General features: G+C 38.7%; 1 protein-coding gene across 3 annotated transcripts in view; it reads right to left on the bottom strand.

Moving 5' to 3' along the window:
• Positions 1–23177, bottom strand: part of scat (VPS54 subunit of GARP complex scat) — a 77501-nt gene that overhangs the window by 50635 nt on the left and 3689 nt on the right. For all 3 annotated transcript variants that reach the window (XM_070093579.1, XM_053784303.2, XM_053784304.2), the window contains exons 4-12: positions 22955–23070; positions 17833–18046; positions 17371–17519; positions 17031–17173; positions 9869–9968; positions 6794–6936; positions 5849–5975; positions 4740–4847; positions 3760–3906 (exon numbers count right to left, since the gene is read on the bottom strand). In XM_070093579.1, coding sequence (XP_069949680.1) covers positions 3760–3906; positions 4740–4847; positions 5849–5975; positions 6794–6936; positions 9869–9968; positions 17031–17173; positions 17371–17519; positions 17833–18046; positions 22955–23070 — 1247 coding nt within the window. The remainder of the gene's footprint in view (positions 1–3759; positions 3907–4739; positions 4848–5848; positions 5976–6793; positions 6937–9868; positions 9969–17030; positions 17174–17370; positions 17520–17832; positions 18047–22954; positions 23071–23177) is intronic.

The following is a 23177-nucleotide window of genomic DNA, read 5'->3' as shown; positions in this document are numbered from 1 at the left end:
AACAAGTCAGCCGCCTCCCACTGAGGCAGGGTGACCCAAAAAGAAAGAAAATCCCCAAAAAGAAAATACTTTCATCATCATTCAACACTTTCACCTCACTCTCACATAATCACTGTTTTTGCAGAGGTGCCCAGAATACAAAAGTTTAGAAGTACATGTATATACTGTACGTATAAAAATACACAATATATCCCGCCAAAATGCCAATATCCCAAACCCCTCCTTTAGAGTGCAGGCATTGTACTTCCCATTTCCAGGACTCAAGTCCGGTTATATAAAATAACCGGTTTCCCTGAATCCCTTCACTAAATATTACCCTGCTCACACTCCAACAGATCGTCAGGTCCCAAATACCATTTGTCTCCATTCACCCCTATCTAATACGCTCACGCATGCTTGCTGGAAGTCCAACCCCCTCACCCACAACACCTCCTTTACCCCCTCCCTCCAACCTTTTCGAGGACGACCCCTACCCCACCTTCCTTCCCCTACAGATTTATACGCTCTCATGTCATTCTACCTTGATCCATTCTCAATAAATGACCAAACCACCTCAACAACCCCTTTTCAGCCCTCTGACTAATACTTTTATTAACTCCACACCTTCTCCTAATTTCCACACTCCGAATTTTCTGCATAATATTTATACCTCACATTGCCCTTAGACAGGACATCTCCACTGCCTCCAACCGCCTCCTCGCTGCAGCATTTACAACCCAAGCTTCACACCCATATAAGAGTGTTGGTACTACTATACTTTCATTCATTCCCTTCTTTGCCTCCATAGATAACATTTTTTGCCTCCACATATACCTCAATGCACCACTCACCTTTTTACCTTCATCAATTCTATGATTAACCTCATCCTTCATAAATCCATCCGCTGACACGTCAACTCCCAAATATCTGAAAACATTCACTTTTTCCATACTCCTCCTCCCCAATTTGATATCCAATTTTTATTTATCTAAATCATTTGATACTCTCATCACCTTACTCTTTTCTATGTTCACTTTCAACTTTCTACCTTTGCACACACTCCCAAATTCGTCAACTAACCTTTGCAATTTTTCTTTAGAATCTCCCATAAGCACAGTATCATCAGCAAAAAGTAACTGTGTCACTTCCCATTTTGTACTTAATTCCCCATAATTTAATTCCACCCCTCTCCCGAACACCTTAGCATTTACTTCTTTTACAACCCCATCTATAAATATATCAAACAACCATAGTGACATTACACATCCCTGTCTAACACCTACTTTTACTGGGAAGTAGTCTCCCTCTCTTCTACACATCCTAACCTGAGCCTCACTATTCTCATAAAAACTCTTTACAGCATTTACTAACTTACCACCTATTCCATATACTTGCAACATCTGCCACATTGCTTCCCTATCCACTCAATCATATGCCTTTTCTAAATTCATAAATGCAATAAAAACTTCCCTACCTTTATCTAAATACTGCTCACATATATGCTTCAATGTAAACACTTGATCTACACATCTCCTACCCACTCTAAAACCTCCTTGCTCATCTGCAATTCTACATTCTGTCTTACCTCTAATTCTTTCAATAATAAGTTAATAAAACACAATACACAGGCATCTACTGCTTGACAGTGCTACATAACCATCTCCAAACTCTATGTCAACAAGCAAGAGAAACTAAGTTATTTAAGAAAAGGTAAAAATTTTCTTTTACCTTTGTAGCATATTTTAAAATTAACTGTGTATTAAATTTATAACAGTCAATAGTGCTGTATTAGCCTAGCATATTTTCTCTGGAAGGAATGCCCTGCCCATTTTTTTCTGGAAGGAATAGATGGTAAAACCTTAAGTAAATTTATTTAGCAAGTTTTTGTTTAGGTTTTGGGTACATAACACACAACATTTTTACAATGGCCTTGATGGCACACACATGTTATGGACACATAAGGAATATTTCATGTAATTTTAACCTAGGATAACCAAATCTAAGAGAATTAAACTTTTTTATTTTCAAGGTATCAAAAGCCTAACCCTCCTTCTACCATGCGTTATTTACATTACATAATGTGAAATTATAAAAACATTTTCTATGGGGAAGTGGAACAAAATTCTTCCTCTGTAAGCCATGTGTGTTGTAAGAGGCAATTAAAATCCTGGGAGCAAGGGGCTGGTAACCCCTTTTCCTGTATACATTACTAATTTTATAAAGAAAAACTTTCATTTTTAGGGGGGGGGGGGCACCCTACTTCAGTGGGATACAGCCGATGCGTTGAAAGAAGAAAGAAGACATACAAAATGTCAATTTCAGGAGCATAACTAATGCATTATATGGAAATTCACTGTACATACCTTTCAGGGATGTCCTAAGTAATAATTTCCTTAGTAATTTTTAAAATGTATTTTCTTCATTTTGTGAGATAACTCCTGTGTGATAATCCTCTCACTACTGATAAAATAAAGTTCAGCATAATTATCAGGATGCACTTGCTCAAACAAATACTTCCTCAACCTATCCATCTATCACATCTCTGGGTCCTTTTTAACTCTATTCACCTTACACTGTTATTCATTTATTACTCTCACAGTCATTGCAAATAAATAATCACATCATCATCCCCATAGGGAAGTGGAACAGAATTCTTCCTCCATAAGCCATGCATGTTGTAAGAGGTGACTAAAATGCCAGGAGCAACAACCAAGTAACTCTTTCTCCTGTATGTATTACTGAAGTTAAAAAGATAAACTTTCATTTTTCTTTTTAGGTCACCCTTCCTTGGTGGGATATGGCTGGTTTCTTAAAAAACAAAAAAAATAACAACAGTCTATTTTCAATATTAACTGATCAAACACTTGTTGCAAATAGTCCAGCATCAAGGTATATTTAGCAAATGTTTTAACTACAGTATTACCATGTGTCCCGTGGCCTGGTAGGCAATGCTCCTATCTCATATAATGAGTGTCCATGGTTCAATCCCTGGCCAGGGGAAAACATTGGGCATGCTTCCTTACACCTGCTGTCCCAGTTCACCTAGCAAGCAAGTAGGTATCTGGGTGTTGATCAACTGATGTGGGTCGCATCCTAGGGGGACAAGAGTGAAGAATCACAATGGAAATAAGACAGACAGTCCTTGATGACACACTGACTTTCTTGGGTTATCCTGGGTGACTAACCCTCCGGGGTTAGAAATTCAAACAAAATCTTATCTTCTCCAAGGAAAAGTGGAAAAGAATTCTTCCTCCATAAGCAATGCATGTCGTAAGAAGCGACTAAAATGCCAGGAGCAAGGGGCTAGTAACCCCTTCTCCTGTATAAATTACTAAATTTAAGAAGAAAAACTTTCATTTTTCTTTTTAAGTTACCCTGCCTCAGTGGGATATGGCCGGTGTGTTAAAAAAAATTACTATGTTGAATTGTGAGCTTATCAGTATTATATTCAAGGGGGAGCTCTAAATCTGGATTATTATTATTATAATCAAAAAGAAGCGCTAAGCCACAAGGGCTATACAGCATCTAAATCTGGAAAATGTGAGATAATCTTGTTTGATCCAAGGAAGGGGAGGACACCTCCATCTCGTTATATTGAAAATCCTTCACCAATATCAAGCCTTTCTTGAGGGTGGTTTAAAAGTATAAAAAAAAAAAAAAAGATCACTAAGTGAAAAACTTAAATAAAATTTTGTTTATAACACCATGCTCTGAATGCTTGCATATTCAACATTCTATAATGAAGATTTTTATCAATAATATAAGCCATGGAAAGACTACCTTAACTCTTGCTATGACAATGTTCAACCACGATGTAACAACTGACAGGAGAGAGAGCCAAGCACCAATAGATAGTACCCGGGCTTGATCTGCAACGCTAGCTGACTCCTGATCTATTTCAACCTTACTGACAGCCTCTACAACAGCCTGAAAAAAATTCATAATAAATGCATATTAGTTCTTTCATTGGCGAATGATTAAACAAATGAAGAAACAAGTTTCATGGATACACTATTATTAAATGAGCAAAAATAAATAATGGTGTGAAAACACAATAACAGTGGGTAAAACTATACTATAACAATGTGTGTTAGATTCAATAAACAATGTGCATGAATATTTGATTAATAGCAAAAATTCACAATATTTTATATATTTAATAAGACAAGTGCAACACTTTGGTATTTATTGCCAATTTTTCAACTTTAAAAATATCCAAGTGTTGTTTCTTATTCATCAACTTGTCAGTACTGTATACTATCAAAAATATAATAAATAGCATCATGGTATTATAAGAGGTGTGGGATACATTACATCAGTAAACACAATTACTTTCCTTGTTGCTTAGAAAATCAGATAAAATTTTTGCTCAATGACCAGTTATAAACACCTTAATCAGTTATCTACTACTTAACAAAAATTGCTGTATAACAAATGAAAAGTAAAATAAGGTAGTATTTTTATGTTTGGCTTTCTATTTTCCTCATTTATTTTTCACTCTTAAACATCATAAATTTTTTTTAACACTGGCTCTCTCCCACCGAAGAAGGGTGACCCCAAAAAAAAAAAAACACTTTCACCATCATTCACACTATCACTGTCTTGACAAATGCATGCAGAGACGACAGTTTATACGCCCCTCTAAACAGCAAATATTCTCCTTTAGAGTGCAGAGATTGTACTTCCCACTTCCAGGACTCAAGTCCAGCTAACTGGCTTCCCTGAATCCCTTCGCAAATATTCAAATTAAAATCCCTTACCTGCTTGACTGTAGCCTTTATTGCAGTATATATTTCTTCTCTGAAATTATCTAAAAAATCAAATTTTTGTAGCCGAAGTACTCCAAATACTACAGCAATTAAGTGGTCCTGCAAATAATAAAAAATAACATCAATCCAAAGTTTGCCAGAATTTCCATAATAAAAATGCCTCTAATAATGATATAATCACAACTGTACTAACATTTGGATGTCATAGGTAACTAGGAATTAATTTTATTTATTTTTGTTTTATTAAGCCATACCGCTAAATCAACTTTAATTACAATTATAAAGCAACACTGCTATATAAAAAGCTTTGTACTGTCATTATCATCCTACTACTGTATACACTATCAGTGTCACAATCCCAAAATCATTACTTTTGTATTTACAGGGAAATGTTAAAACCATAGGCAGTGGCCATACAGCTCCTGGGAAATGAGAGATAATCAGGTTTGATCTGAGGAAGAAAAGTCACTACTCGAAAGTACCTAATTAATTTCAAGCTTTACAAAAGTTACAACTATGGGCATCCCTCACACTATGTGATAGATGCATTTCTGGCTGTTGGTGTATAAAGTAAATTCTCACATAGCAAAACAATTATAACATGTATAAGATAGGGATTTGTTCTCAGACTTTGCAAATGCCAAATATTTATTTTGGTAGAGGATGGTCAAGAACTGTAGATTTACTATTTATGCTCCTCTTCCCTCACCAAGCTGTTGGCTTGCTGGTGGAGCAGAGGGTGGTTCGTGAGGCATGGTGGTGGGTGGGTAGTCAGCAGGCCAATGAAGCAGGCCCAAGTCCCAGCTAAGGGAGGTCGTGGGGAAAACAGGGGATGTGGGTTGGCTGATCGCATAAAAGTAAAAATGCAAAGTAACCACCATTCCAATCATTTAAGAATGAATTTTTATCATATATAGCAAATTCCTGGAATAATGAGGTCACCTCATTATTATAAGCAAAACTGCACACAGCAAATCCACATAAATTGGGGAATAACTCTACAGTAATTCTTACATTACTCTATACAGTAATTTTTTTATAAATACAATATTATTATTATTACCCTATTACCTTTTTTGTATTATTTTATGTACCCCTACCTCTTCAAGTAACGTTTGTGTATCATCAAGTGGTCGATTGAGATCTTCAGTAATATATTTTATGAAATCAGCAGATACCATTTTGTCAATTAGCTTTTCATGCTCTGACAGTTCCGAGCTCAAGTGTCTGAAAATAAATATTATGAATGTAAATTGGTTTGAAGTGATGTAATTACCACAGAAATTATTTACAGTGAAGCGTTCTTCACACATTACATTTTTTTTTTTTTAACACATCGGCCATTTCCCACTGAGGCAGGGTGACAAATGTAATTACTAAATTCTTTTGTTTTTTTACTACAGGACTATAATGCTGACTGGTATGTGTATGGGATCATAAATACATTTAAATGTAATGCTAATTAAAGGAAAAATAACAGCAGTCTGCTTCATTTCATCTACAAGCAAGCATATTAAAATGAAATATCTCCATTCTTCAGTACCATTATCTGTATTTTTACCAAAAACATTGTCATTTCTAAACAATCCTGCAAAGCTTTTCAATTCTAAACATTAAAGAAAATAGATGAGACAACTAACATACAGGTATTTAAAAATAAAAGAGCTAAATATCACACAAGTATTTACAATATTAAGAATGTCTTGACTAAGCAACATACAAAAAAAGGCTGGCATAAAGCACAAGAAAAAGTCAAGATAGGCAGCAGAAGATTCCACATGAAAAGTATTCAAATTTTCTACTGCAAATTCTAATACATGTATATATAAAACTTTCCCTGAAACTTACAATCACTTCACTTCAAAAATCCTTGTATGAGTAATGCATTTTTACTCTGTTCTATGATAGTTTGTGTTATATGCAATAACAAACTCTATAAGTCTTACTGCTAAAGATTAAAAAGTATGCAACCATAGTATGAATCCACTGAAGGTGTTACATAAATCAACATCCACTGATATGTGTAATGCTAATTTTAACCTTACTTGAGACTTCTGATGGTACTGAGTTCTGTATGGAGAAGATCCTGCGTAGTAGAAATAAGATCAAGTGCAGCAGTGAACTCCTGTCTTGCCAGCATCACCTGGATAGTTGCTTGAACTTCACGAACGGCACTCATTACTTCAAGCTGCAATGAAAAAGGCAAGTAAAGGAACAACAAAGCAAAGGAACTGACTGCTAATTTACACAACTTGATCAAATTAATTGTTAATTAAAAAATAAAAAGGCACAATACCCTGACTGGAACAACACAAAACCCACACGTAGGAAACTAAAATTTAAGATGACATTTCGATTCGATTTGGATCCTTAACTAGTCATGTGTGACTAGTTAAGGGTCCATTAACTACTCATGTGTGACTAGTTAATGGTTCAAGTTGGACCGAAATGTCATCATAAGTTTCAGTCTCCTACATGTGGGTTATTTGTTTATTATTGTGAGTTATCCATTTTTTCAATATAATTATAACTATTAACCCCTAAACTGTCTGATGTATGCCTTCAAATATGCTGCCTGCAACCATTTTAGATTTCAGCTCAACTGTTTGAGTCACCTACTGCCTCTTCATACCTAGGAAAAAATTAGGTTCAGGTGGGTCCATGCAGTGCAGCATGATTAACCCTTTGAGGGTTTTCGTCGTACTAGTACGTTTTACGCGTAGGGGTTTTTGACGTACTAGTACTCATAAATTCTAGCGGCCTCAAATCTAGTGGGAGAAAGCTGGTAGGCCTTCATATGAAAGAATGGGTCTATGTGGTCAGTGTGCACAGTCTAAAAAAAATCCTGCAGCACACAGTGCATAATGAGAAAAAAAAAACTTTGACCATTTTTTTTTAATAAATCAGCGACTTTGCAGTGTATTTTCGTATGGTATTTATTGTTGTATTCTAGTTTTCTTGGTCTCATTTTATAGAATGGAAGACATATTACAGAAATTGAGATGATTTTGACTGGTTTTACAAAGAAAGGTGCCTTGAAATTGAGCTCAAAGTAGCAGAAATGTTCGATTTTTACCAAACTTCAAAAGTAAACAAATCGTGCCAAGCGTGCAATACACGTCAACTGGTGAGTCTAATATTCTTTCACAAGTGCACCAATAATATTTATACCATTTTTTACACTAATGCAGTAGTCTGCATAACAGTAAATCTTATATTTTTTGTGAAAATAAAAATTCAAAGTGGAAAGCAAAAGAATATAAGAGGGGACTTGAGACATGACTAATGACTAGAGGAAATGTCATTTTAGTGCCAGGAATGTCTTTCTTGTTTATTCTGGACCCTATTCCGAAATTGGCATCTTTTGAAATTTGTGTGAAATTGGCAAAATTGCTAAATTCTGACCACTGTACTGGATAGTTGAATTTCATAAATGAGTGGTTTCTTGCATCCATTCGATAGAAAAAATGGAGTTCTAGCGAAGTATTCATGTTTTTTGTCGACTAGTACAGTGAAATTGGCCGAAAATGGGGCTCAAAGTGGGCAAAATCGCCGATGCGTAAACATCGCCGAGACCGCTAACTTTGCGAGAGCATAATTCCGTAAGTTTTCTATCAAATTTCAAACTTTTGGTGTCTTTATGATCGGGAAAAGATTCTCTATCTTTTCATAGGAGAAAATAATTTTTTTTTTTTAAATTTGGCCGACCCTGAGAACGAGTTTCGGAGAGGGCCTGTCGACCCTCAAAGGGTTAACACTAACTCTGTAGTACATGTAAACAACAATAACCATGACCTGGTATGCCACTATCAACTTCTCTACCAGCAAAGAGGAAGAGAAAATGTTCAGAAAGTGCCTTATTTTTTTCCAGATGTATTACAATTTCCTAGGTAGTAGGCTGGTAGAAAGTAACAACCCAGGGAGATACTAACATCCTGCTAAGTGAGTGTAATTGTTTTACACGATGGTAGGATTGCTGGAGTCTTTTTTTTTTCTATCTCGTAAACATGCAAGATTTCAGGTATGTCCTGCTACTTCTACTTACACTTAGGTCACAATGCACATGCATAGACAAGCATATAAATATACACACACACTCCTCTGGGTTTTCTTCTATCTCCTTACTAGTTCTTCTTGTTTATTTCCCCTTATCTCCATGGAGAAGTGGAACAGAACTCTTCTTCCGTGAGCCACGCATGTTGTAAGAGACGATTAAAATGACGGGAGCATATTACATACAAGTAATTAACATCTAACTTTGTGGAGCAACTCTAAACAAAAGTAAGAACACTAGGTAAATTAATAAAATATCTGAGGATTCATCTTTAACCTTTAAACTGTCCAAACTTAGATCTACGTCCACGTGAGGGGGGCTCCGAACGTAGATCAACTTTTTTTTTTTACACGCTTTCAAATGGGGAAAATCAAGGTCCGAGTGCTACGCACGTGAACGTAGATCTACGTTTCGACAGTTTAAGGATTAAAAAGGAATGACTTCATCAGACCAAGGTCTATTTTATTAAAAAAGAACACTCCATGGAGTATCCCTCACAGAGGAGCAATTCTCCACATATCTTCTCAAACTGATTACATTATTAATGTTTCACCTTAACTGCATTATATGAACTCCTCTCCCAATACTGAACCAACCTTAATTTTGAATTTTAAGTTTGTATAAAAAATGCTACTTTCAATTATATAACCAAGCTTTTTTTTTTTTTTTTTTGCTACTAGGCACAATTTTGCACGTATGAAATTGTGCCTCGGTAAGAAACAGCCGATGTGTTAAAACATATATGTGTATATATTATTTATAATTTGTGGTGGCAGTGGCAGCAACGGCGGCAGTGATGAATGGAATGAAGCTGCTACTGTCTAATGAGGAGTCTTAACTTTGAAATTTTAAAAAAAACATACTATATTACAATTCATATAATGCACATGACTACTGCAAATACACTGTTAATTTGTTTTCTTTCACCCCCTTCTGAGATATAAAAAGAGTTAAGAAAGACCATTTAACAAATTAAGACATTGCTCTAATAAACAAATTAAGCACTGCAAAATTTCCACTATGATTGCATGTTTTCTTTGTTACATGAATGTTCACATTACAGTACCTTTTTACATGTAGCAGTGATATTGTCTCTTCTTCTTGGCAAGGCTAAAATTTTTAGTGGCTCCACAACAGCCTCCTGATGTAAAGTTGAGATGCCTCTTCTGAAAATGTATGTAACAACATTTAAGTTGCAGTAAGTTTTCTTATGAAGCTCCTCTATATTAATCTATTGTTTTTTGTGTGTGACTGAAAAAAGTTCACCCAAAACAGAACAGTGTGTGCTATGAAGGCCTTTCCATCAGTTATTCCATTTCTATTACAGTGGTCCCTCAATAATCGTCCGGCCTGAAAGTCGTCCATTTCGGAAATAGTCCTGTTTTTTCGTCAAAATATTGGCTCGGAAATGGTCCGGTAACTCGCTAATAGTCCTTCGTCCTGGACACGTACTCACGGTCTGAGCCGCCTCGGCCTTTCCTTCCCAGCCAGTGTGCCATTGTTTACCAGTGAGCGACGGTCCCCTCACGTGCTCCAGCGAAATATTTCATAATATTTCATTTATTTTAGTGCTTGCAAGTTATTTAAGTGCTAAATAAGGTACCATGGCTCCAAAGAAAGCTCCTAGTGCCAAGCCTTTGGTAAAGAAGGTGAGAAATACGATTGAATTTAAGAAAAACATCATTGAACAATATGATAGTGGCGTACGTGTGGGCGAACTGGCCAGGATGTATAACAAATCCCGTACAACCATATCTTCCATCATAGCCAAGAAAAAGGAAATCAAGGATGCTGTTGTTGCAAAGGGGGTAAATATGCTGACAAAAATGAGATCACCAGCACTCGAAGATGTTGAGAAGTTATTATTGGTGTGGATAAATGCGAAACAATTAGCAAGACAGTGATGGAGTGAATGATGGTGAAAGTTTTTCTTTTTCGGGCCACCCTGCCTTGGTGGGAATCGGCCAGTGTGATAATAAAAAAATAATAAATAATAAAAAAATAGTCTTATGACATCGCTTATTTGTGAAAAGGCTAGGCAGTTGCATGACGATCTGGTAAAGAAATTGCCTGCAACTAGTGATGATGTGAGTGAATTTAAGGCCAGCAAAGGCTGGTTTGAGAGATTTAAGAAGCGTACTGGCATATACAGTGTGGTAAGGCATGGTGAGGCTGCCAGTTCGGACCACAAGGCGGCTGAAAAATATGTGCATTTTAGGGAAGTTTTAAAGAGACGCCAAAAACAGAGCTCTCTGGACAGTTTTTTTGCGAGACAGGACTCCAGTGACTCTCAAGGTGGTCCTAGTGGCATTAAGAAACAGAGAAGAGAAGTAACCCCAGAAAAGCAATTGGTACCCGAGGTGTTGATGGAAGGGGATTCCCCTTCCAAACTAGAAAAAATCCACTCTCTCTCCTCCTCCAGTCTCCCATACACTAAGAAGAATCTCCAATAAAGGTAAGTGTTATGCTGTTAATGTTTCATTCATCATTTCCCATTGTATTGTTTATGTACTACATGTATACAGTGGACCCCCGCTTAACGATCACCTCCCAATTCGACCAATTATGTAAGTGTATTTATGTAAGTGCGTTTGTACGTGTATGTTTGGGGGTCTGAAATGGACTAATCTACTTCACAATATTCCTTATGGGAACAAATTCGGTCAGTACTGGCACCTGAACATACTTCTGGAATGAAAAAATATCGTTAACCGGGGGTCCACTGTATTTCATGTAAAAAAAAATTTTGTTTTAATACTTCTGGGTGTCAGGAACGGATTAATTGAATTTACATTATTTCTTATGGGGAAAATTGATTCGTAAATCGTCCATTTCGATAATAGTCCCACTTCCAGGAACGGATTATGGACGATTATTGAGGGACCACTGTACTTCTACAATCTCGAGTGTCATATTCACCCGTATTCTACTGAAGAAACTTGCCATACGAGCAAAATATTTTAGCAATAGAGATACCTAAGTATTGCACATGAGTCTTACTCAGCACAATGGGTAAAAAAATAAGAAAAAGAACTGAGACAAAAGATTAAAAGACAGACCTACATAAATACATATAGAACTTTCTGGTGAACCCCTAGTGTGTACAGCAAATATTTGATATAGAGGAAAATTTCAAGAAAATGAGAAAAATAATAGAAAGAAATCTTACTAAAATTAGGTTTACAGATGTCCTAGCTATCAACAACTGTACTTACTAATGAAGTTTTTAAGAAAAAATATTTAAAAAAATATTTGTATAAGAATACAGCTCTGAGCACAAATATTCTTTATAGTTTCTAAAAGAAAATAGGTTCGGAGTTCCAATCACTTTGCTCAGTCACCATAACACTAACGATGAAACTCATTTGCAAGTCAGATATAACTTTATAACTCTGATGAGTTCTGAGAGTTTCTACTCCCGAAGCCCACCCATGACCCAGGCTCGTCTGGTGCTTGCCTGGTCAACCAGGCTGTTGCTGTTGGTGGCCTGCAGCCCCACATATCCATCACAGCCAAGTTGATCTGGGAGTGCATTACACAATAATTATTCACAGATTTTTTTGAGATCACCATATTTCAACATACAGTATTTATGTACCTAGGTAGTAGGTTGTAGACAACAACCACCCAGGGAGGTACTACCGTCCTGCCAAGTGAGTGTAAAACGGAAGCCTGTAATTGTTTTACATAATGGTAGGATTAGTGGTGTCCTTTTTTCTGTCTCATAAACATGCAAGATTTAGGTACGTCTTGCTACTTCTACTTACACTTAGGTCACACTACACATACATGTTTTTTTTTTTTTCAACAAGTCGGCCGTCTCCCACCGAGGCAGGGTGACCCAAAAAAGAAAGAAAATCCCCAAAAAGAAAATACTTTCATCATCATTCAACACTTTCACCACACTCGCACATTATCACTGTTTTTGCAGAGGTGCTCAGAATACAACAGTTTAGAAGCATACACATATAAAGATACACAACATATCCCTCCAAACTGCCAATATCCCAAACCCCTCCTTTAAAGCAGAGGCAGTGTACTTCCCATTTCCAGGACTCAAGTCCGACTATATGAAAATAACCGGTTTCCCTGAATCCCTTCACTAAATATTACCCTGCTCACACTCCAACAGATAGTCAGGTCCCAAGTACCATTCGTCTCCATTCACTCCTAATTAACACGCTCACACACGCTTGCTGGAAGTCCAAGCCCCTTGCCCACAAAACCTCCTTTACCCCCTCTTTCCAACCCTTTCGAGGACGACCCCTACCCCGCCTTCCTTCCCCTTTAGATTTATATGCTTTCCATGTAATTCTACTTTGATCCATTCTCTCTAAATGACCAAACCACCTCAACAACCCCTCTTCTGCCCTCTGATTAATACTTTTATTAACTCCTCCCCTTTTCCTAATTTCCACACTCCGAATTTTCTGCATAATATTTACACCACACATTGCCCTTAAATAGGACATATCCACTGCCTCCAACCATCTCCTCGCTGCTGCATTTACCACCCAAGCTTCACACCCATATAAGTGTGTTGGTACTACTATACTTTCATACATTCCCTTCTTTGCCTCCATAGCTAACATTTTTTGACTCCACATATACCTCAACGCACCACTCACCTTTTTTCCCTCATCAATTCCATGATTAACCTCATCCTTCATAAATCCATCCGCCAACACATCAACTCCCAAGTACAGTGGACCCCCGCATACCGTACGCATCGCATACCGTACAATCCGCATACCGATCGCTTTGATCGCAAAAATTTAGCCTCGCATACCGCCCAAAAACCCGCTCACCGCCCTTCGTCCGAGACGCGTCCAATGTGCGGCCTGAGCCACGCTCACATGTTCTGCCGGTGGCATTGTTTACCAGCCAGCCTCCGCGGTAACATCCAAGCATACAATCGGAACATTTCGTATTATTACAGTGTTTTTGGTGATTTTTTCTGGAAAATAAGTGACCATGGGCCCCAAGAAAGCTTCTAGTGCCAACCTTACAGCAATAAGGGTGAGAATTACTATAGAGATGAAGGAAAAGATCATTGATAAGTATGAAAGTGGAGTGCGTGTCTCGGAGCTGGCCAGGTTATATAATAAACCCCAATCAACCATCGCTACTATTGGTGGTACAGCTGCTGCTGCTGCTGCTGCTGCACTGTCAGCTGCTGCTGCTACTGTAGCATCATCTGCTGCTGCTGTAGCATCGTCTGCTGCTGCTGTAGCATCGTCTGCTTCTGCTGTAGCACTGTCAGCTGCTGCTGCTGTAGCATCATCTGCTGCTGCTGTAGCATCATCTGCTGCTGCTGTAGCATCGTCTGCTGCTGCTGTAGCATCATCTGCTGCTGCTGTAGCATCGTCTGCTGCTGCTGTAGCATCGTCTGCTGCTGCTGTAGCATCGTCTGCTGCTGCTGCTGCTGTAGCATCGTCTGCTGCTGCTGTAGCATCGTCTGCTGCTGCTGTAGCACTGTCAGCTGCTGCTGCTGCTGTAGCATCATCTGCTGCTGCTGTAGCATCGTCTGCTGCTGCTGTAGCATCGTCTGCTGCTGCTGCTGCTGCTGCTGTAGCATTGTCTGCTGCTGCTGTAGCATCGTCTGCTGCTGCTGTAGCATCGTCTGCTGCTGCTGTAGCACTGTCAGCTGCTGCTGCTGCTGCTGTAGCATCATCTGCTGCTGCTGTAGCATCGTCTGCTGCTGCTGTAGCATCGTCTGCTGCTGCTGCTGCTGTAGCATCGTCTGCTGCTGCTGCTGCTGTAGCATCGTCTGCTGCTGCTGCTGCTGCTGTAGCATCGTCTGCTGCTGCTGTAGCATCGTCTGCTGCTGCTGTAGCATCGTCTGCTGCTGCTGTAGCACTGTCAGCTGCTGCTGCTGCTGTAGCATCGTCTGCTGCTGCTGTAGCATCGTCTGCTGCTGCTGTAGCACAGTTGTTGGTGTGGCTTATTGAGAATACCAAGAAACAATTAACCCCAGAGGATTTGCCACCCAGGATAACCCAAAAAAGTCAGTGTCATCGAAGACTGTCTAACTTATTTCCACTGGGGTCCTTAATCTTGTCTCCCAGGATGCAACCCACACCAGTCGACTAACACCCAGGTGAACAGGGAAAAATGCCTGGAACTAGTGCTCATATTGGTGAATTTAAAGCCAGCAAAGGTTGGTTTGAGAGATTTAAGAATCGTAGTGGCATACACAGTGTGATAAGGCCTGTTCTGGAAGAAAATGCCAAACAGGACCTACAGTACTCAGGAGGAAAAGGCACTCCCAGGACACAGTGTCTCATCAGTCATTGCTGCATCTTCAATAAAGGTAAGTGTCATTTATTCTTCATTTAGTAGAGTAGTACATGCACAATATACAGTGGACCCCCGGTTAACGATTTTAATCCGTGCAAGAGGGCTCATCGTTATGCGAAATAATCGTTATGCGAATTAATTTTCCCCATAAGAAATAATGGAAATAAAATTAATCCGTGCAAGACGCCCAAAAGTATGAAAAAAAAATTTTTTTACCACATGAAATGTTAATTTTAATACACACAAACTGAAAAAGGCATGCACAATTACATGACACTTACTTTTATTGAAGATCTGGTGATGATTGATGGGATGGGAGGAGGGGAGAGCATTATCTTCTTACTGTTTAGAAGGGGAATCCCCTTCCATTAGGACTTGAGGTAGCAAGTCCTTTTCTGGGGTTACTTCCCTTCTTCTTTTAATGCCACTAGGACCAGCTTCAGAGTCACTGGACCTCTGTCGCACAACAAATCTGTCCATAGAGCTCTGTACCTCCCGTTTCTTCAAGACTTTCCTAAAATGGGCCATAACATTGTCATTGAAATAGTCACAAGCACGGCTTGCAACAGCTGTGTCAGGGTGATTTTCATCTATAAAGGTTTGCAGTTCAAACCACTCTGCACACATTTCCTTAATCTTTGAAGTAGGCACAATGGATTCCACAACTGGCATAGGCTTCTCAGGGTTAGCCCCAAACCCTTCAAAATCTTTCTTAATTTCCATACTAATTCTCACCCTTTTTACCACAGGGTTGGCACTAGAAGCTTTCTTGGGGCCCATGGTCACTTATTTTCCAGAAACACCACCGAAAACACTGTAATAATACGAAATATTCCGAGTGTATGCTTGGATGTTACCGCGGAGGCTGGCTGGTAAACAATGGGACGGCCGGCACATGTGAGGGCACATTGGACGCGTCTCGGACGAAAATCGGTATGCGGGTTTTTAATCGGTATGCGGGGCAAAAATTTTGCGATAAAAGTAATCGTTATGCGGAAAAATCGCTATGCGATGCCATCGTTATGCGGGGGTCCACTGTATACTGTGCATGTACTACTCTACTATTGTGCATGTATCCTTCTCTTTGTGTGTAGGAAAATGTATATTTCACGTGGTAAAATTTTTTTTTTCATACTTTTGGGTGTCTTGCACGGATTAATTTGATTTCCATTATTTCTTATGGGGAAAATTCATTCGCATACCGATTATTTTGCATACCAATGAGCCCTCTTGCACGGATTAAAATCGGTATGCGGGGGTCCACTGTAATTATATATATATATACACACACACACACACACACACACCCCTCTGGGTTTTCTTCTATTTTCTTTCTAGTTCTTGTTCTTGTTTATTTCCTCTTACCTCCATGGGGAAGTGGAACAGAATTCTTCCTTCGTAAGCCATGCGTGTTGTAAGAGGCGACTAAAATGCCGGGAGCAAGGGGCTAGTAACCTCTTCTCCTGTATATATTACTATGTATAGTAATATATACTATACTATATACTATTACTATGTATACTATACATAGTATAGTATTGCTATTACTATGTATAGTGCCAAAACAAAAGCATTCACACTGCTAAACTCACAAACTAGTATTTAGTCACTTAGCCATAATACCAACTTACCTCATAATTTTGTTATATTTTAAACTTAAGCTTTAATTTAAGTCTGCCCGAAATGCCTAGCCATGCTAGGTGTTCTAGTGGTACACTCTGTAATTATTATTTTACTACATGTAAACCACACAATAACCAAATTCTGTAAACTCAGCATTGTAATCCTTATAGAGAATAAACTTTGAATTTGAATTTAAAATGTAAAAGGAGAAACTTTCGTTTTTCCTTTTGGGCCACCCTGCCTTGGTGGGATCTGGCCGGTGTGTTGAAAGAAAGAAAGAAGTATTTATGTACAAGAAGGCTCACCTGAGAGTGGAAACTGCAGCATGATTCAGTCTCAACTGCTCCATTTGAGCATTTAGGTAAGTCATAGTATCAAAAAATGCCGAGGATTTTCTTGCTATCTGCCTACTCATATCCACTTCAACAATTTCTAAATAGTGGAATAGCTGAAAAGAAAATTAAGAACTTGAATACTAAATAGATATCACTGTCTTACTGAATGCATATTTTACCCATACATCACAATTTTAAAAAGAAGGATGATTTTAAATAGTACAGTATATACATTGTTAACCAAAATATTAAACATCAAAAGTTTCTCATAAATATATTGCTTTCAGAGCTAAAGCAAAATTATTCTCACCTTCTCTTGAAGGATTTTTGCATTTTTAAGTGACACTCCTGCAGATGTTACATGTGAGAAAACAGAATAAAAAGTGTCCGGGTCTTTCAAAGAGAATCCACTGGAAAGAAAGATTGCTGGAACTCCCTCTTGCGATAACTGATCAGTTACTGCAAACAAATCAGATAGGATTTATATTACACAAAATATAAATTATTTATAATTAATTGTACATCTCCCAATAACTTCTTTTTATGAGCATGTACAATGCCTATTTAATACTTAGACAATAAGATCTTAATCTTCTTAATCTCCCATCCCTTGCTGTTAAGTAAAGCACTCAATATACCTTTTTGAATCATCTTGACTTATTTCATATTCTGTATCTGAATATACATGTACTAATATTCTCTTTCTTTAGTCTTTGGAATTTTTTTTTAACCACAAGTCAGCAAGACAGAAAGCCCAAGGTTTATATCTCACCTCTAGGATTAGGTTCCAGAGAAGATTCTTCTGCAGCCTCCTGTGCTTTACCAGCTTGCAAAGTAGCTAATCGAGCAAGGAGCTTTTGCCTTTTGCGTAATCGCCTGACATAAGACTCCACATGTTTGGTGGTAACTTGAGGGAGGGCCACATGAGCAGGAATTTCTCGAACTTCTACAAAACTTTCACCCCAAGTTTTAGTGAAAAAATCACGCTGAAAAATTTAAGTAATTTCATTAAATAAAATAAAAAATTTGCGTTTATTCTTCCTAAAATTTGTGTGTGTGTAAAACGTACATAAAGTATATCAAGCAAGCTGATTCCTATATTTCATCAAGGAAGTACAGCCTCTCCTCACTTAGTGACATACTCATTTACCGACGACTCAGACTCACGACAGATTCTCTGACCAATATGCACACCTAAATACAGGTACCATCCGACTTATGATCGAGCTTGGTTCTGACCAACCGGTCACAAGTCAAAATGGACGTAAGTCAAACCTTACTACTGAATATCAACATCACATTTTTGTAATGACTTTATTTTGTTTTATTTTGGTATTTCATTTTTTACTTTACTTTTTATGCTGTTAGTACTGTATTTTATACTGTAAGGTTTAGGATAAACACTGTGTACAATACACACAGTTGTTTATCTCCCAGAAATTTGGCATACAAAACACGGTCGTAAGTGGTCGTATGTCAAGAAGGTCGTAAGTTGGATGGTAGGTGTAATGTATATTAAAAGCTGATTTCCCTTATTCTGTTTATTCCAATATACAGTACACTACTGTATAAACCTTTAAAAATATACTAAGAATGTTATGAATGGTGCAAAGGTGACATTAAAACAAAATCAAAGATGGTTGACACAAACCCACTACCACTATAGTATGCTCCTCATTTAGCGATGAACTCATTTACCAACATAGTCTTAAGAACAGAACTCAGTCGTTAAGTGAGGAGAGGCTGTATTGAATAAAAATAAAAAAAGTACTTCTCCATTAATGAAAACCTATTTAATACATCAGCTGTTTCCCATCAAGGCAAGGTCCCCAAAAGAAGGAAACACATTCACCACCATTCATTCTATAGATGTCATTCCTTAATTGCATGGACATCACAAAGTCAAATGATCCTCTGAAAAGCACCATTCCATCCATCATGGATGAGAAGAGAAGGCAAGGGCAAGGAGGAGGTGTTGCTGTGTGCTTCTCTAAAAGTGTTCATGCCCAGCACATTGATGTTGCCACCCCTACACATCTTGAAATGATGTTCTTCAAGCTCTGTATAAACACTAGTACCTCTGTACTAGCATGTGCAATGTACAGACCTCAGTGGCAACATACAGACCCCATCAACTTCCTAATGGAAAATATTGACTCCCTTCTGCTACAACACAACTGTCAACATATCATAATTGTTGGTGACCTCAACCAGCACTTTATACAGAGGGACTTTGATGACCTTCTTGCAGTGTTTGACATGAGAAACTGTTGATTTCCCTACTCACATCTCTGGCTCCTCCCTTGACCCAGTAGTGAGTGATCTGGCAGAAGGCATAGTCACTTGTCAACCCCTCGGCTATGTTGGATCGTCTGACCACAAGGCTGTTTTTACGACACTTAAGATTCCAACAGAACGAGGTGAGGAGTCCACACGCACAACCTGGCTATGGGAAAGAGGTAATTGGCCAGCCCTTCGCTCTGAGCTCGCCACCACCGATTGGAATGCTCTTCTCCAAGGGGATGTTGACAACCAAGTGAAAGCCTTCACTGGACACATCCTTAATCTACAACAAGAACACATTCCTCACCGGCAATATGTGACGAAGCCTACAGATCAGCCTTGGTTTGGCTTTCATTGTAGAGAGGCTGCTACTGCTAAGTACAAAGCATGGCGAAGGTATAAGAGACATACTACCACCTATAACAGGAACTTGCACAGGAAAGCCTGTAGACATATGGGTGACGTTCAAAAGTGGGCCATTGCTAAATGGGAGGTGGACACTAAAAGAAAGCTAGCATCAGGTAGGGTAGGCTCCAAAACCTGGTGGTCCCTGGTCAAGGACAGACAAGGTTATCTGCCTGATGAACTCATTCCACTTCTAAATCGACAGGATGGGACCACCTCTACTAGTAGTCAAGAAAAGGCGGACCTCTTTGCTGAACACTTTGCTACCAAAATGCAAGTTCCTGATCCAGCAAGGGACCCTCCTTGGCTAGCTGCAAGAACTGTGTCAAAACTGTCAATGGTGACAATAAGGCAGGAGGAGGTGCATTTCCTTCTTAAATCGCTTGACCAAGAAAAGGCTGTGGGCCCAGACAAGTTGAGCCCAAGATTGCTGAGAAGATGTGCAGACCGGCTAGCAGCACCTCTAACTCGCATCTTTCAGCACTGCCTAGTACAGTGTAAATGGCCCTCTATATGGAAAGAGGCAAATGTAATCCCTGTTCACAAAAAGAAGAGCAGAGCAGAAATCAGCAACTACAGACCAGTGTCACTCCTGTCAATCACTGGTAAGATCCTTGAGACAATAATCTCAAGACAAATGACAAGTTTTTTTGACTATCACTCACTACTTTGTGATCGTCAATATGGCTTCAGGAAAGGTTACTCTGCTGCTGATCTGTTGTTAAACCTCTCCACTAAGTGGCACCAGTCACTGGATGAATCCAAAGTCAGCTGTGTGGTAGCACTGGACATTGCTGGCGCTTTCGACCGGGTGTGGCACCAGGGCCTCTTAGCAAAACTTCAAGCACTGGGAATTGCAGGCTCTACGTTATGTCTCCTCAGTGATTACCTTCATGGTAGATCTCTAAGTGTAGTTCTCGATGGAACAGAATCAGCAAGACATCCTATTGGGGCAAATGTTCCACAAGGAAGCGTAGTGGGACCATTGTTATGGAATGTCTACTTCAACGACCTTCTTCATCTCATCCCAGAATCACATGCATATGCAGACGACTGTACACTGACATTCACTTATCCAAGAGAAGAAATGCCAGCTGCTCTAAGCTACATCAATCACCAGCTGAGAGCTATATCAGCTTGGGGAAATAGATGGCAAGTAACATTTGCACCTGAGAAAATGCAAATGATGATCGTCTCTAGGCACTATGATGGTAATGCTGGTGCAGTAGTAAAGATGAATGGGAGGGTGTTGGCACCTGGAGAAGAAGTTGATATCCTTGGGGTGAAATTTGACTCCAAACTAACCATGAAGAACCATGTTGTAAATCTTGCAAACAAGGCAGCCAGGAAGCTTAGAGCACTTCGCCGTATCTCGCATCTACTTGACAGTAGGGGTTGCAAGATTCTGTACGAGGCACAAGTACACTCACACCTTGAGTATGCTCCACTTTCTTGGTTTGCCTGCCCCCCCCCCCCCTCATCTGCGACTGCTTGACAGAGTAGAGAACAGAGCAAGACGTCTCAACTCTCGCCTGGACCCATCCTGGATAGATCTGTCATTTCAGCAGAGCCTTCAACATAGGAGGGATGTGGGTGGCCTTACTGTTATGTACAAGGCCAATATTGTCAAAGTACCACACTTGGATCCACTTCGAGGACAGCGCGAAACAAGCTTTTATGCCACAAGACGGGCAGAAAGCAGCAACTTCACCCTGGCTGTAACCTTCTCCAGAACATCACTCCATCTGAGATCATACATACCCAGGATGACTCGAGTATGGAACACATTCGTACAGCATAATGATGTCAACGAGATAAAGTCAGTTGATCACATGAAAATGCTGGCCCACAGATGGCTCCAACTTTATCCTGTTCCCTACTTGTATGTCTCATAACAATAAAAATGCTTTCAAATGAGCTGATGTAGGTAACAGCTCTTAGCTTGCCAATGAAGTTAGGAATCCTTAACCTGTAAATAGCTTGTCAATAAAGCTAGGGATCCTTAACCTTGTCAAACCCTGTAAAAAAAAAAAAGAATCATTCAAAATGCAGTCACTGTGCTTCCCACTCTCAGTACTCAAGTCTGGCTAACTGATTCCCATGAATCCCTTCACAGTGCAATATTCCCTTAATCACACCCCAACAGCATGTTTAATTAAAAAAATACAATTGTTTCCTCTGGTTTTGTTCTATCACTCTCGTATGCTTGCTGTATATTCAAGCCTCTACTTAAAATATCCTTCACATTCTACTTTTAACCCTTCTTGGGATCCTTCACAGTTTTATATACTTATGTACTGTACCTACATAATTATACATACATATATGCCCACACAACACAAAGGGAAAGACAAAAGGTGAGGTCAATTTAATTTTTTTTTTTTACAAAACACTAGAACCATTTGGTTATTCAGTATTTAAGAATATGCTGCTTTTGACATTATCAATTTACACTTTCACCATCAACCTGCTTCTGTCATAACCAATTCACTGTCATTAAATAGAAATTATAATCACAAACCAAGTGAAACTATTTAAAGTCAATTTTTCACATTCCACAACCTATAACTGTAATTTATTCAATGTCACTGACCTTGAGTATTAGCAGATTTAAATCTTATTTAAATGAAAGGAAAAATATCCCCACCAATTATGAAAAAATAGATATCGGGCTCTTAGTCAGGCAAGCACCTTTGGGAAAGTGGCACCAACCCCAGAGAATGGGCTCCCTACTCTTAAGCATAAACCACAAACTTCTCCACCAGGTTAAATGCAAATAATGCTTCACTAAACATATTAATGGTATCTAATAATGGTCTGTATCCTTAGAAGTGAGATAATAATTTTGGAAGGTCATTTGAACTGTGATGTCTGTGCACTTCTGGTCTTAGAGCAATTAAATGAATGATGGTGAATGTGTTTCCTTTTTTAGACCACTCTACTTTGATGGGAGATGGCAAGTTAAAAAAAAATTTATAAGCCACTTTTCTGGCCCTATGCTGCCCTTCCTACTAGAGTGATGGACTGAACACATCAATTCCAAGCTGAGGGACTGATTACCTAAACTCCTCTCCTTATATCTTCCTGCTTTGTATTGGACTGATGAAGCCACAGTGTGGCAAAACATTTCTTCAATAAAGATTCCCTAAGGTCTCAATTCTTCAAAAAAAAATTTAGTTATTAATTACAAAATTTTTTCATCATACCGTCATCCCCTTTCTTGGATCATTAAGTACAGAAGGAACATTTTGAGTTGAGGAGAAGACGCCCCATTTCTCCTCTCTGCTTCTTGCTTGGGACTTCGATATCACTCCTGAACTTCCTAAAAAATAATCCAACAAACTTTTGAAAACTTCTAAATAATTACTGCACTTCATAATAAAAAACTCTCTCAATATATAAAACTGTACATCAGTTTAATACCTGTGG

The sequence above is a fragment of the Cherax quadricarinatus genome, chromosome 43, assembly GCF_038502225.1.
Source record: "Cherax quadricarinatus isolate ZL_2023a chromosome 43, ASM3850222v1, whole genome shotgun sequence".
NCBI lineage: Eukaryota > Metazoa > Arthropoda > Malacostraca > Decapoda > Parastacidae > Cherax > Cherax quadricarinatus.
The sequence above is the reverse complement of the archived record's forward strand: the minus strand, read 5'-3'. Positions and strand labels throughout refer to the sequence as shown.